We start from the raw sequence: 14060 nt of genomic DNA, 5'->3' as shown, positions 1-14060 counted from the left end.
TTTTTCAGTGACGAAGGATAGACCCATAAATAGGTTGAAGATTCATTAAGACCTGGATGTTTACAATCAGAAATTTTGGGATGAGGGATCCCTGGGTGGCGCAGCAGTTTGGCGCAGGTATTTGTAAGTTTTTTTTTTTTAAGATTTTATTTATTTATTCATGAGAGACACAGAGAGAGAGAGGCAGAGACATAGGCAGAGGGAGAAGCAGGTTCCATGCAGGGAGCCCGACATGGGACTCGATCCCGGGACCCCAGGATCATGCCCTGGGCCGAAGGCAGCCGCTCAACCACTGAGCCACCCGGGCTGCCCTATTTGTAAGTTTTTACTCATATTGTGGGATGGAATGGATCTTGGAGGGAGAACCTTCTTTAGCACCATAGACCCAGCTGGTACCTTAGTGGGACACTAACTTCTTTAGGCAGCTTTGGGCTCTTGGTGGAGGCTTCTCAAGATAGCCTCACCGTTTGTAAAACCAAAAGACTAAAATCATGGCTCCTTGGTTCCTAAATCGTGGCCCTCTCCTCTGTCGGTCTCTCCCGAGTGTCTTATTGGCGGCGCAGGGTCAGTGTGTCCTGCTGACGTGCACGAACGATGGTGGCGGGGGATTGAGGCCCCGGACAGCGTCCAGCAGCGTCTTGTCCAGGGCCCCGGGGCTGGCTGGCTGCAGGCCCGGAGGCGGGCTCCTGTTACAGAGGGCACTGTGGGGCAGGGAGCCTGCTCCTCGGCCTCGCCCGGGGCTAGCTCTGCCCCTGGGATCTCTGCTCTGTGGCTTGGGATTTCCCCAGACGCAGGAGGGTGGCATCCCGGGGCTATTGCCATAGGACTTGATGAAGGTACGTGCCGCTTGAACACACGGGTAGGGAGAATGAGCGGAGGATGGGTGGGCGCCGCGGTCATTCCTACTGGGACAATCTCCCCTCCTGCTGGCTCCTTCCCACGCCCTGCATTTGACCCCCTGTGAGCCACCCCGGGCTGCCCAGTTCTGGACTTTTTTGGGGCGTCAGCCTCCCGCTGTGGGATGGCAAACAGGAGGCAGATGGGAGAGAGAGAGACCCTCCCCAAGCTTTGCCTTGTGTTGAGGCAGACTTTGAATTTTGCTACGGGAGCTTGGACTCTTCAACCCCAGGCAACCCCAGGCATCACCTCTCTAAAGTGCCATCTAGCTCCTGGCTGCTGACACGGAGGCCTCCCGTACTCCTCCGCCTCCAGAAACCTTGCTCGTAGGATGGCCCTAGACTCCCCCTACATCTTCTCCTTTTTCCACCAAGGCTCTTGGTGAGATACCAACTACTGGGAAGACTTGGGGGGTTGAACCAAAGCAGGAAAAAGGGCAGAGGACAGAATGGCACTGAGACATCAGGGCCGGGGGCAGACCCCACACTCCTGGCCCACGGAGAAGGGCGGTCAGAGGCAGAAATCAATGCGTCGCAGAAGCGCTGCATCCCGTCATATTTTCAACTAGCTTTCCTCGAAGTCGTGGACATATTAAATTCTCTCCTGTCTTTGAAGGTTTTACTCCACCCACGTGAATCCCCTTAAGTCACTACTGGTTTTTGAGCAATGGGCTGGGTAAGGTTTGCCTCTTCTCCTTTCACCACCTGTACGTCAGCCCTCAGAGGCAGAAGCCAGGGCTCCGAGTCATTCTCACAGAAGGGCTGGAATGGGGCCCCCCGGCCACCTCAGCCGTTGAGCGTCTGCCTTCGGGTCGGGTGTGACCCCGGGGTCCCAGGATCAAGTCCCGCGTCGGGCTCCCCGCAGGGAGCCTTCGTCTCCCTCTACCTGGGTCCCTGCCTCTCTCTGCGTCTCTCAGGAAATAAATAACAATAATAACAAAAGGCTGGAGCGGAGGGCCTTACCCGGTGGTGAGGACGCCCAGGTGAAGTGTGTGCACGCGATGGCTGTAGAGGGTCCTGGACACGGAAGCGGCGTTGCTAGGGGGAGAGAAGGGGGCAGGTGACGACAGCACTCCCTGCCTGGGCACGGTTCTCACCACGAGGTCCCCCGGGATCTGGTCCCCTTAGGTTCCCCAGTAGCTGAGGAGGGGAGATGGAAAACATGCCAGAGACTGCCTCTGGACACCCCACCATGGGACTGTATTTCCCAAGAAGCTGCTATATGTAAAAGAACAGAAAAAAACCCCAAAGAAGCAAGTGGCCTTGGGCTGCTGGTGGCCAAATGGGAGGATTGGGAAGATGACCTGGGCCGGGAGAGCTGTGTGTCTCTCTCACACACACACACACAGAGTGAGGGCAGGGGAGGAAGAACTCCTCCTCCTCCTCACTCCCCCCTCCCACCCTCTAAGTTCCCTTTCCCATCAGCCTCTCCCCACAGAGGAGTCTAGCCAAACGGTGTCCTTTTCCTCTGGCCTCAAACTGCAAAGTGTCCCTTCCCCTGCCAGGGGGGTGACCTCCAGATGGTGAGTATCTGGAAGAGGAAATGGCATCCCTGCCACTGGTCTCACCTGGGGCTCTGTCCCTGGAAGAGCCGGTGCGTGGAGCAGTTCCAGCAAAGCTGTTCAGTGTCGGGCTGAGTCCCCGAGAACCCGCTGTGCCAGCGAGACACACACCCGGGTGCACACGGGCGTGCACACGGCAGCTGGGCCCTGCAGATCTGCGCAGTGTCACCGCGTGTCCCCTCGGCTGCCCGGCCCTGCCTGGGGCCTTTGGGAAACGCAGGAGGACGGGGTGGATGAGCCCTGCCCCGCCCCCTCCAACCGGCTCCACTAGGCGGCTGCGCCCCTGGCCCCGCAGGGCCCACAGCAGGTGGCGGCCACCGGGACGTTCCCCGCTGATGCGATGCCTCCCGGGTTCCTAAGACGGCAGCCGATGGGGGGGGGGGTGCCGAAGCAGAGCCGTGAGCATCTTGGGCAGCAGCGGGGCGGGAAGATCTGGGCAGCAGTGGGGCGGGAAGATCTCCGAGAGGCCACCTTGTGATGGAGCGTCGCTGCGATGACAGTGACAGGGATGTGGGTGGAGCCCCAGCTCCCGACCCAGGCGGGCAGGGAGGGGGCACCACCGGCTGCCGGGGTGGGAAGGTTCGGCGCGGCTCGCACCCAGGTCCTTAGGGAGCAGAGCGCCGTCCCGGCCCATCGGCCTGTCAGGGCCACCTCTGCAGCCGGACCAATCCCTTTAGGGGACGGGACCCACCCCAGCAGCCCCGCCTGTCCTGCTGGGGGGCGGGGGGTCGCATCACTGCCCCTTCCCTGGTTCTTCCCCGAGAAGACATCCAGAACCGCAGTGGAAAACACCCTGATGCAGGGGCCCCGCCTCGAGGTGAGAAAGAGGAGTCATGGGGCAGAGGGAGCGCCGTCCCCTCCCGCCTCCGTGACCGTGCTCGCCGGCCCCGCAGGACTTTGGTCCTGGCGGCAGCGGAGATCACCCCATGCCACACTGTCCAGTCCTCCCCCCAGAGCCCGTGGGGTGGTGAGACGGCTGCAGACCGTGGGTTTGAGCCTCCCTTTCGCCCTTTCTCACGCGGACCCCCCTCGGGACAGTGAGGAAGCCGCAGTCCGGGTGGATGGCAGGCGGCCCGCAGCCCCGGCTCCTCCCCTCCGGCCCGGGGACCAGCCTGTGCACAGGACACCAGCGGGCGGCCAGGGCCTGGGACTGACCCCAAACCCTCCCTCCCCTCTTCTGGCCCCTGCACAGCCCAGGCTCCCCCCCCGCCCCCCCCTCCCGGGTCACTCACCCGGCCTGTCCCTCCTGTCCTGTCCCGCATCCTCCTTGGCTTTGGAATTGGCCGCTCAGCAGGACGGCCCTACAGGTGGAAGGGGGGAGGAGGGCATCTGGGGACGAGGCCGGGGGGGGGGGGGGGGGGGGGGGGGGGGGGGGGATTGAGTGTCAGAGATTGGGCACCCGGAGCCCAGCCCCCAAGCCCGCCAGCACCTGCTATAATTAGTCGGGTGGGGCCGCTGACCCGGTGAGGGGCAAGTTCTCTCTGCCACCCAGTCCAAGCTGAGAAGGTTCCACTTCGAGTCAGGGGAGCGCCGGTGTCTCGGGAGGGTGGAGATCGGTATGATGGTGGCAAGTCAGGCGGGACACGGGGCCGGCACTGGATCTGTACATGTGCTTCCCGCATGCTTTGCTGCCCTTGGTGAATCCCAGAGTTGGGCGTAGGGCCAGGCTGTCAGGGCCTGGGGACGAGTTGGGGGGAGAGCATGGGTGCCAGGGCCTGGGTGCTGGAGCCTGGGTGCGGGGTGGGGGCTGAGCCTGGGTGCTGGGGCCTGGGGATGGGGTGGGGGCTGAGCCTGGGTGCTGGGGCCTGGGGCCAGGGATGGTGGCTGAGCCTGGGTGCCAGGGCCTGGGTGCTTTGGCCTGGGAACGGGTGTCGGGGCAGAGCCTGGGTGCTGGAGCCTGGTGCTGGGGCCTGGGGAAGGGGGTGGGGGCTGAGCCTGGGTGCTTTGGCCTGGGGCCAGGGGTGTGGGGGCAGAGCCCGGGTGCTGGGGCCTGGGGGTGGGGTGGGGGCTGAGCCTGGGTTCTGGGGACGGGGTGGGGGCTGAGCCTGGGTGCCGGGACCTGGGTGCTGGGGCCTGGGGGCGAGGTGGGGGCTGAGCGTGGGTGCTGGGCCCTGGGTACTAGGGCCTGGGGATGGGATGAGGAGTAGGGACTGGTGCTGGGGCCTGGGTGTTGGGGATGGGGGTGGGAGCAGAGCCTGGGTGCTGGGGCCTGGGGATGGGGGTGGGGGGAGAGCCTGGGTGCTGGGGCCTGGGGATGGGGTGGGGGTGAGCCTGGGTGCTGAGGCCTGGATGCTGACCCTGGTGTGAGGGCCTGGGGACGGGCTGGGGGAAAGCACGGGGAGGGGCTGCAGTCAGCACTCCACGGCCCCTTGGGGCCCAGCTCTGAGCCCCTCCTTTCTCCCCTCGCGGCTGCCAACAGCGGGGGACCATGAGCGCCCTGGAGCCCACACTGCCGGCCTCGGCCCCGGGGGTCGGTGTTCCCGGCGGGGGGCAGCACCTGGGCCTCCCTGGGCCCGAGCAGAGACCCCCCTTCCGGCCTCCTTCCTCCGCGGAGGACAGCGGGTCGCCCCCGGTTGTCCTGGCCCTGGGGAAGCTTCCGTGTCAGGAGGAACAGGAGGAGGAGGCAGAAGAGGAGGAGGAGGAGGAGGAGGAGGAGGAGGAGGAGGAGGAGCAGGAGGAGCAGGAGGAGGAGCAGGAGGAGGAGCAAAAGGAGCAGGAGGAGGAGCAGGAGGAGGAGGACGAGGACGAGGAGGAGCAAGAGGAGGAGCAGAAGGAGGAGCATAAGGAGGAGCAGGAGCATGAGGAGGAGCAGGAGCAGGAGGAGGACGAGGAGGACGAGGAGGACGAGGAGGACGAGGAGGAGCAGGTGCTGCTCAGCGAGGAGCACCCGGGCCTGTTCTTCGCGGCGGCGCAGCGCCTGCGGGCGCAGGGGCAGCTGCTGGACGAGCGCGTGCGCGTGGGCGGCCGCGCCTACGGGCTGCACCGCGTGGTCCTGGCGGCCGTGAGCGGCGTGTTCCGCGCGCGGCTGCGGGGCGGGGGCCCGGGGTCGCCGCTCGGCCTGGCTGTGGCCCCCGCCGCCTGGGAGGCAGTGCTGACCTTCGCCTACGAGGGCCGCCTGGGCCCGGCCCCGGGGCGCGACGTGCTGGCGGCGGCCGAGGCCCTGCGCGCGCCCCGGGTCAGTGCGGCCGCCCGGCGCAGGTGCAGCTGCGAAGCCGGCGGCGCGGGGCCGGGGGCGGAGGGGCCCGGGGCGGAGGCGCCCAGTGCGGAAGCCGAGCTGCGGGAGACGCTGCGGAGCATCGAGCTGCTGTACCGGGAGGGTGCCGGCTGCGACCTGGAGCTGCAGGCGGGCGGCTGCCGGCTGCGGGGTGAGCGTGGGCCGGGGCGGGGGGGGGGGGCGACCCCTTAGCCCGCTGGCTGCTGCGGGGGGCACGGGGGGACCGGGACCGCGAGCAGGAGGTGAGGGCCCAACCCGGGGCCCAACCTAGGGCCTCCCACGCCCCGGCCTCTCCTGTTGAGGACGCAGGGCAGCCCGAGGAATAGGGTGCAAAAACTCCGTGTGTCCTGACCCCAGGCGTGGTAGACACGAGGCCTGCAGCTAACCCACAGGCCCGCTTTGGCCTCCTGCAATCCTGGGGCCACCAGGCCGCGGCACCTGAACTTAACTGCACGCATCACCGGGAACGCTAAGGAGGGTGCACTCAGTGGCGGATTATGCAGGTGCTGCCGACATTCCCTGAGGTCCTGGGGTCCAGGCACTTGTAGGCACATCGCCTCTTTTTGTGCTCCCTGCAAACTAGCGAGGCAGCTAACGTTATCCCAGGCGCAGGGCAAGAGGGTTAAACTCGGAGATGTGACCCTACGACCACCTGACACAAGCCAATGTTGGCTAGCCGGGTCTGCGCCTGCCGGGGGGCCATGTGCTCCCTCCCATGCCACCAAACCAAAGACACACAGGATCCGACAAATGCCAGTTGGGATGCAGGCATATAAAAGTGTTAGATTAAAAGGTGTCGATTGAGAGATTCTCCAGTTGAGCTCTTAGACTTTACTCATGAAGAAACGAGACTCCAAGACACGTCCAGAGGCCTACAGCGACTGCCCATTAGAATGAGCGGAGTCCAAAGTACTTCTGGGACTCCCAGGGGAAAAAGCATCCTGCTTAGCTTGCACGGCTTTAACAAAAGGACCGTAGACTGGGCAGTTGGACACCACAAATGTAGTTTTTACAGCTCTGGAGCCCGGAAGTCGAAGATCAGGGTGCCTGTAGGGTCCTGGTTGGCAGAGGGCCACCTCCTCACTGTATCCTCACCTGGTGCAGGGAGAGGTTACCTCGCTCTTGTTCCTCTTATATGGCAGTAATCCTATTCATGAGGGTTCCGCCCCCACAGCTAATTACCTCCCAAAGGTCCCACCTACAAATATCACCACCCTGGGGACTAGGGCTTCAACATACTGAAGTCGGTTGATTATTTAGGAACTGAAGTGGCTTACCTGCTTGGAAGAAGGCAGATATTCTCAGGCAACATGTATTTGAAAGCTGTCACTGATGCTCACTACTTGGGAAGCACCGAGATGCTCCCTACCTGGTGCTCAAAAAGACAATGGAAAGCCACATCAACATCATCTGTCCCTGCGGGGAGGCCAACCTGCCACAGATGGTCTGCGAGGCTGGAGCTCCTAAGCTTCCCTGGGAGTTCAGCTGTGCTCCCTGCCCAGAGGACTTCCAGCAGCATTACCCCACTACCTTTTTTTTTTTTTTTTTTTAATTATTATGAAGCACCTCCAACACATGGCAAATTAAGAAAATACTACCGTAAACACTCGAACATCCTGCTTGCTCCCAGACTTAACAATTAACACTCTTATGATATTTGTTTCATCTCTTTATTTATCACTGAGGTTTAAAGTCTGTGACATTTTGCTCATAAATACTTGGGTTTGTGTCTCTTTAAAAGAGGACATTGCCACAATACTCCTGTCTCACAAGATGAACAATAATTCCTTAGTTTCACCTAGTCCAGGTTGAAATTTTCCCACTTTTCCAAAAAATCTTTCCACTTGCCTACAGCTGCTTCACTCAAACCAGGAGCCGATTGAGAACTCTGCTGTGCTCACATACACATCTCTGAGGCTGCCTTTACTCTTGTACAGTTCGGTGTCCTTTTTTTATGGCTTAAGTGAACAAACAAGATTAGTTATATAGAATGCTCCATTTTCTAGATTTGTGTATGTTTTCTGTCATGGTTTTAACTTTTTCCTTTAGCTTCTCATTTCTTTCTTTTTTTTTTTGTATATTTTTTTATTGGAGCTTGATTTGCCAACATATAGCATAAACCCAGTGCTCATCCCATCAAGTGCCCCCCTCAGTGCCCGTCACCCAGTCACCCCCCGCCCCCCTCCCCTTCCACTACCCCTTGTTCGTTTCCCAGAGTTAGGAGTCTCTCATGTTCTGTCTCTCTTTCTGATTTTTCCCACTTATTTTCTCTCCTTTTCCCTATAATCCCTTTCACTATTTCTTATATTCCCCAAATGAATGAGACCATATAATGTTTGTCCTTCTCCGACAGACTTATTTCACTCAGCATCATACTCTCCAGTTCCATCCACGTCGAAGCAAATGGTGGGTATTTGTCGTTTCTAATGGCTAAGGAATATCCCACTGTACACATAGACCACAGCTTCTCTATCCATCATCTGTCGATGGACACCGAGGCTCCTCCCACAGTGTGGCTATTGTGGACGCTGCTGTAAACATCGGGGTGCAGGTGTCCCAGCATTTCACTGCATCTGTATCTTTGGGGTAAAGCCCCAGCAGTGCAATTGCTGGGTCGTAGGGTTAGCTTCTCAATTTCTTATAAATTTGACTTTAGAGCTAAAGTTTCTTTTTTTTAAGATTTTTAATTTTTTTTGTTCATGAAAGGCACACACAAAGAGGTAGAGACACAGGCAGGAGAAGCAGGCTCCCGGTGGGGAGCCCGATGTGGGACTTGATTCCAGGACCCCAGGATCACACCCTGAGCCAAAGGCAGATGCTCAACCACTGAGCCCCCCAGATGTCTCTAGAGCTAAAGTTTCAATTAGATTTAGGTTAAATATTTTGGTAAGAGTAGTCCATACTTGATGCCAAACATCTCAAATTGAGTTACGTTAGGAAGCACGTGAGTTTAGTTATCTAATAGCATTTGCCAATAGGGTAGTTTCAGCGTCACGAGGGCCATGCAGACAGGAAGGCAACCGATACCCAAGTATACCCTGCAACCTGACGTTGGTGACAGGAGGCAGTGAAGATCCACTCAGAGAGTCACCGTATGGGCTAGAAAATAAATCCCTTCCTTTCTCTAGGACTCAGTTTCCTTTTCTTAAAACGGGCAATTGAACCGGATGGTTTCAAAGGTTTTTAGTTTAAAATGTGATTCCGTGAACTGTACTGAGATGAGGAGGGGGTGTGAGCAGAACCCTGCACACGGGACATCGGAAGCAGGAGATGGCAGTGGGTGAGATGAGATCACAGGCATTCCTGAGCGTGGCACCATTTTCTAAGAAAAATTGGACCAACAGGGTAGCGGATGCCAGTGGCTCTTACGATGGTAAAGGAAAGCGCTTTCTTTAGTGCAGGATAGAAACCCGAGCCAGTTGCACATTGCTCTTTGCAGTTGGGTCCATCCCCCCTAATGAATCGCATGTCTGTAACCTGCATTGTCACAGGCCCCTGCGGCGGTACCCTGTGCTCACCAGCGCTTGCCTGGGGCTTTGCGCCGCTGCCCGGGGTGGGAGCAGAGGCGGGCCGGCCACCCTGGCTTCTTCTCCCCGCGGTGCCCCTTCCCCTGGGCTTCTCCAACCTGCGGTGCACCGGGCGGGGTGGGGGGGGCAGGTCCGGGCCCCCGCAGTCCCGCTCACCCGCACCCTCCCCCTACGGTGCCCTCCACCTCCCCTCTCCCCCCTGCAGTGCCCCTTCCCCTCCTCTCTCCCGCCTGCGGTGCCCCTCCCCCTCCTCTCTCCCCCTGCGGTGCCCCTTCCCCTCCTCTCCCCCCCCTGCGGTGCCCCTCCCCCTCCTCTCTCCCTCCTGCGGTGCCCCTCCCCCTCCTCTCTCCCCCCTGCGGTGCCCCTCCCCCTCCTCTCTCTCCCGCAGTGCCCCTCCCTGTCCTCTCCACCACCCCCGCGGTGCCCCTCCTACCCTCTCCCCCCCGCAGTGCTCCTCCCCTCTACGGTCCCCGGGCGGGGTGCGGGGTGCGGTCCGCCCGGCCCCCGCAGCCCGGCTAACCGCGCCCTCCCCCCGCAGTGCACCGGGCGGCCCTGGCGTGCGGCAGCGAGTTCTTCAGCGCGATGCTGCTGAGCGGCATGCGGGAGTCCCGGGGCGCCGCGGTGCGGCTGCGCAGCATGTCGGCACGGGACCTGCGGCTGCTCGTGTCCTTCGCCTACTCGGGCGCCGTGCGGGCGCGGTGGCGGCGGCTGCTGGGGGCGGCGCGGGCCGCGGCGCGGTACCAGAGCGCGGCGTGCCTGGCGCTGTGCGAGCGCGCCCTGGGCCGCGGCCTGAGCCCCGCGCGCTGCCTGGCCCTGCTGCCCGCCGCGGAGGCCGCGGGGCTCGAGGCGCTCGGCCGCCGGGCGCGGCTCTACCTGCTGGGCCACCTGCCGGCCGCCGCCCGCAGCCCCGCCTTCGCGTCGCTGCCGCCCGCGCTGCTGGCCGAGCTCCTGCGCAGCGACGCGCTGCACCTGCGGGAGGAGCTGGAGGCCTTCGCGGCGGCGCGGCGCTGGCTGGCGGCCCACCCCGAGGCGGCCGAGGTCGAGGCGCGGGCCCTGCTGCGCGGTGTGCGCTTCGGCCGCATGTCCACGCGCGAGCTGCGGCGGGTGCGCGCGGCCGGGCTGCCCCCGCCGCTGCCGCCCGACCTGCTGGCGCGCCTGCTGGAGGAGGCGGCGGCGGCCCCGGCTCGCGGCCGGCGGAGGGAGCCCGACGGCGCGCTCGTGCTGCCCGGCGGGGACGGGCTGTCGGCGGACCTGGCGGCCGGGCGGCCGGCGCGCGGCGTGTGCTGGGCGCGGGCCTTCTGCTGCGGCACCGGCCGGGTGCGCACCGTGGAGTGGGGCCGCCTGCCCGCGCTGCCCGGGGCGCGCTTCCGCCACGGGGCCGCCAGCCCGCAGGGCCGCGCGCTCTACGTGTGCGGCGGCCAGGACTTCTACGGCCCCGCCAACACGCTGGCGTCCACGATCAGGTACGGCCTGGGCGCGGGGGTGGGGGGGTGGGGTGGGGTGGCGGGGATGCGCCCGGCCACCTGTCCCGTGGTCTGATCCCCTGCAGGTGGGACCCCGGGGAGGGCGGAGGGGGGATGCGGCCCGGTCCCTGCAGGTGGGACGCTGGGGAGGGGCAGAGGGAGGGATGCAGCCCCGCCACCTGTCCCGTGCTCTGCTCCCTGCAGGTGGGACCCCGGCCGAGGCGGCTGGGAGGAGATGGCGCCTCTGGCCCAGGCCCGGAGCCTGTTCCCGCTGGTGGCACTGGGCGGGCTGCTGTACGCGCTCGGCGGCAGGAGTGGGGACGTGGCTCTCAGCTCCGTGGAGGCCTACGACCCCGAGCGCGACGGGTGGAGGTGAGGGGGCTGCCCCTGCCGGGCGGGTTGGGGGGGAGGCCGGGAGCTGCAGGAGGCCTGGGCCTGAGCCTCCCTCTCTCCCCCAGGCCCGCGCCAGCCCTGCCAGCACCGCGCTTTGCCCACGCGGCCACCGAGTCTGAGGGCCGCCTGTACCTGAGCGGGGGCTGCGACGGGGCGGGCGGCTACCTGGCCTCCCTGCTGCTCTACGACCCCAAACAGGAGAAGCCGGGGACACTGCTGAGCCCCATGGGCGAAGCCCGGGCTGGCCACGTCATGGCTGCTCTGCAGGGCCGGTTGTATGTGGCTGGCGGCCTCGGGGACACAGGGGACCTGCTGAGCTTGGAGGCCTATGACCCGCGGACTGACAGCTGGGCCCGCCTGGCCCCTCTGCCCTCCCCGCACGTGGGGGCCGCGGGGGCCGCGCTACAGGGGGAGCTGCTGGTGCTGGGGGGCTACAGCCACCGGACCTATGCACTGTCACACCTGGTCCACGCCTACTGCCCCGGCCTGGACCGCTGGCTCTGCCTGGGAACACTGCCAAGGCCCCGGGCCGAGATGCCCGCCTGTGTCCTGGAGCTGCCTGCTGTGCAGCACGCAGACTTGCTCCCCTCCCAGCAGCAGAGCAAACCTGCAGGGTGAGCGGGCAGCAGCGGTGGGTGGCGGGGAGGAAAGGAGCAGAAACAGAGAAGCATGGAGATTGTGGGGGGACGAGGACAAGCTGTGTCGTGAGAGCACAGGGTCGTATGATCTGCTTTTGCGCATATGATCTCCGCTGAGCAAGAGGTGGCCCAGGATTCCTGGAAAAGGCTATTGCCGACGGGGAGGCAGCTGGATGCCGGGATGTGGAGAGGAGGCCCGGAGCGGCCCTACCAGGTGTCGGGACTGTGACATAGCTGATGGGCAAGTGCATCGGGTTCGGAGACAGGAAGCTCCGGGCGTTGGCATGCAGGGGCCACTAGGGGACCGTCCCAACAACCGCGCCTCTGACCCAAGGACCAAGATGAAAAACGTGGGAAGGCCAAGGAGTTTGAGTTTGAGGACACGAGGACCGGACATTTCATGCTCTTCGCTTTTTCAGGACCTGCCCTCCAATCAATCCATGGGACACCCAAGCCCCCTTGGTGATTGTCCTTCTCGGGTGACTCGCAGGCCCACGCCAGCGCCTCCTCAGCCCCCACACCGCAGGCTGCGCCGAAGAGCCTCTGGCTTTCTTTTCTTTTCTTATTTACTCATGGGAGACCCGGGCAGAGGGGACCTCGTGGGGGACCCCGGGGTCATGCCCTGAGCCCAAGGCAGGTGCTCCCCACTGAGCCCCCCAGGCGCCCCCTTTTGATCTTCGATCTGAGGCACAAGTCCTTGTCGGGGGCACTGCCAGGGCCAGGAGGAGGGGTGCTGTGCGTGGGGATGATGATGAGGCATGGGCGGGGCAGAGAGGTGCCCGCAGTGGGACTGTGGTAGCTGAGGTTGGGGGGCATGGAAGGAGCCAGAAGCCTGACGGGCCTCTCCTTCCTCTGGGGAGGGTTTGGGGATCGGGAGTGGCGACCCAAGGGCCTAGTTGAGAGGAGGAGGCCGAGAGAGAAAGGGAGAGGCCAAGAGGACTCCGGAGGGGCTTCCCGCTTCCTTTCCCTTTCCTCTAGAGTTTTTAAGATCCGTTTCCTTTTTTTTTTTATTTTTTGGGCCAGGCAAAGTTCAGTCAGATGCTTCCTTTCTCCTTTCCTCCACCCTGCTCTTCCTTCCTTTTCTTTTCTCTTCTCCTTTCTCCGTCACGGTGATCGGTCACCTCCCAGGTGCCAGGCACTAAGCGAGGCAGGAAGGACACCGACCGGGGAGGCCCTGAGCAGTGGGCGGGCTTGCGGTGGCCTTGGAGTGGGGACACCGAGCTGGTCCTCCCCGTACCTCGCTCCTCGCTCGTAGAGGTGTGGCAGCCCAGACGATGGAGGGGGGATCCCTGCCAGGCCTCCGCTAGGGAGGTCGTTGCCAGATGGCTGTAGTTTGAGTTGGATTTTGAAGACTCCTTGGAAAGTCACCAGTCAGAGAAGAGAAGCAAGTGAGACATGCAGTGCCCTGTGTCTCTCTAGCAGAAGGGAGGTCAGTGTTCCAGAGGGTTCTTCAGGGCCTTCTACTGTTGTTGCCGGCCCACCCTCGTCTCTGGAGCTTTCTCTGAAGATGGCAGCTTTCACCTAGTTGTGTCTTCTCTCGATTCACAACTCCCCTTGGTCCTTCCTGCCGGACCCCTGAGCAAGCAGCCGAGGGCAGAGAAGGGTCAGTTATGTGTATAGGTCACTTTTTTATTATCACGGTTTATTAGGGTTCTCATCTTCCTGAGGGTGAGATAGAGGAGCCTCTCTTTGACCTTTCTTCATCCTGGTCTGAGGTGCTTGGCGGGCTTTGGTTTCTGTCTTCTTTTCTTTTTTTGAGATTTCATTAGTAAGTTCTTTTTTACCCATCTCTCTGTTTTGGAGCCTAGATGAGCACGAGGAGGGATAAGTGGGAGATACGTGAGGAAAGGAAAGACAGAGTGAAGAAGCCAGAGAGGGAAATTGAGGGTCCTGAGAACCTATGAGGCTTGGGTCTTCAGGATAAACTTCTGTGAACGTGCTCTTTGTGGTTTGTAGGCCAAGACCAGCCTAAATAAAGGTTTCATCGTTGTTGAACGATTCCTGCCTGAGTTTCTCTATTTTAAAAAGCACATGCAAGTGCCTGTAGTTCGGTCCTATCTCCGCCTAGGACGGACTTCTCACCAAGTAACCCGAGGCCGTCCTCATTCTCCATCTTTCTGCAGGATTGACTGGCTTGGCTTGAAAACTGGGCCCTTATCCTAAATATTTCTTCCCTGGCTCCGGAGAGGACACTCTTCTGAGCCTTCTCTTATTTCTCCAAAGAGGTGGCAGACGGGATGCCCAGCTGGCTCGGTCAGAGGAGCATGTGACTCTTGGTCTCAGGGTTGTGAGTTCAAGCTCCATGTTGGGTGTAGAGAATACTTAAATAAATAAGTACATAAAGAACTTTAAAAAACTATTTTAAAA

The 14060-nt window shown here is 61.9% G+C and overlaps 2 protein-coding genes and 1 long non-coding RNA gene across 3 annotated transcripts; 1 reads left to right on the top strand and 2 right to left on the bottom strand.

Annotated features, from left to right (window-relative positions):
• Positions 1-202: 202 nt before the first annotated feature.
• LOC119877007 (splicing factor 3A subunit 2-like) lies at positions 203-3720 on the bottom strand. Its single transcript, XM_038557645.1, has 5 exons — positions 3691-3720; positions 3477-3570; positions 2465-3062; positions 1860-1934; positions 203-686 (listed from the first exon to the last, which is right to left on the bottom strand). Exons 1-5 carry the CDS (start codon positions 3718-3720, stop codon positions 566-568), a joined length of 918 nt encoding a protein of 305 aa, XP_038413573.1. The 3' UTR covers positions 203-565.
• A 1166-nt stretch (positions 3721-4886) lies between these two features.
• Positions 4887-13691, top strand: KLHL33 (kelch like family member 33). Its single transcript, XM_038557644.1, has 5 exons — positions 4887-5056; positions 5225-5823; positions 9738-10662; positions 10867-11034; positions 11121-13691. The coding sequence occupies exons 1-5, from the start codon at positions 4887-4889 to the stop codon at positions 11671-11673; spliced, it is 2415 nt and encodes an 804-aa protein (XP_038413572.1). The 3' UTR covers positions 11674-13691.
• LOC111099000 lies at positions 6420-9303 on the bottom strand. The gene is made up of 3 exons (XR_005370332.1): positions 9191-9303; positions 6950-7041; positions 6420-6767 (listed from the first exon to the last, which is right to left on the bottom strand). It is a non-coding gene; the product is annotated as an uncharacterized LOC111099000 (long non-coding RNA).
• Positions 13692-14060: the final 369 nt, after the last annotated feature.

Source organism: Canis lupus, chromosome 15 (assembly GCF_011100685.1).
Source record: "Canis lupus familiaris isolate Mischka breed German Shepherd chromosome 15, alternate assembly UU_Cfam_GSD_1.0, whole genome shotgun sequence".
Lineage (NCBI taxonomy): Eukaryota > Metazoa > Chordata > Mammalia > Carnivora > Canidae > Canis > Canis lupus.
The sequence above is the reverse complement of the archived record's forward strand: the minus strand, read 5'-3'. Positions and strand labels throughout refer to the sequence as shown.

Coding starts and splice junctions, on each gene's coding strand:
- KLHL33 (XM_038557644.1), top strand. CDS start 4,887: ATGAGCGCCCTGGAGCCCACACTGCCGGCCTCGGCCCCGGGGGTCGGT. Junction 5,057..5,224: donor CTGGCCCTGGGGAAGCTTCC/GTGTCAGGAGGA, acceptor GCAAGAGGAGGA/GCAGAAGGAGGAGCATAAGG. Junction 11,035..11,120: donor CCCGAGCGCGACGGGTGGAG/GTGAGGGGGCTG, acceptor TCTCTCCCCCAG/GCCCGCGCCAGCCCTGCCAG.
- LOC119877007 (XM_038557645.1), bottom strand. CDS start 3,720: ATGCGGGACAGGACAGGAGGGACAGGCCGG. Junction 1,935..2,464: donor TTCCAGGGACAGAGCCCCAG/GTGAGACCAGTG, acceptor CTCTCCCCCTAG/CAACGCCGCTTCCGTGTCCA. Junction 687..1,859: donor CTGGGCGTCCTCACCACCGG/GTAAGGCCCTCC, acceptor CCTCTGTAACAG/GAGCCCGCCTCCGGGCCTGC.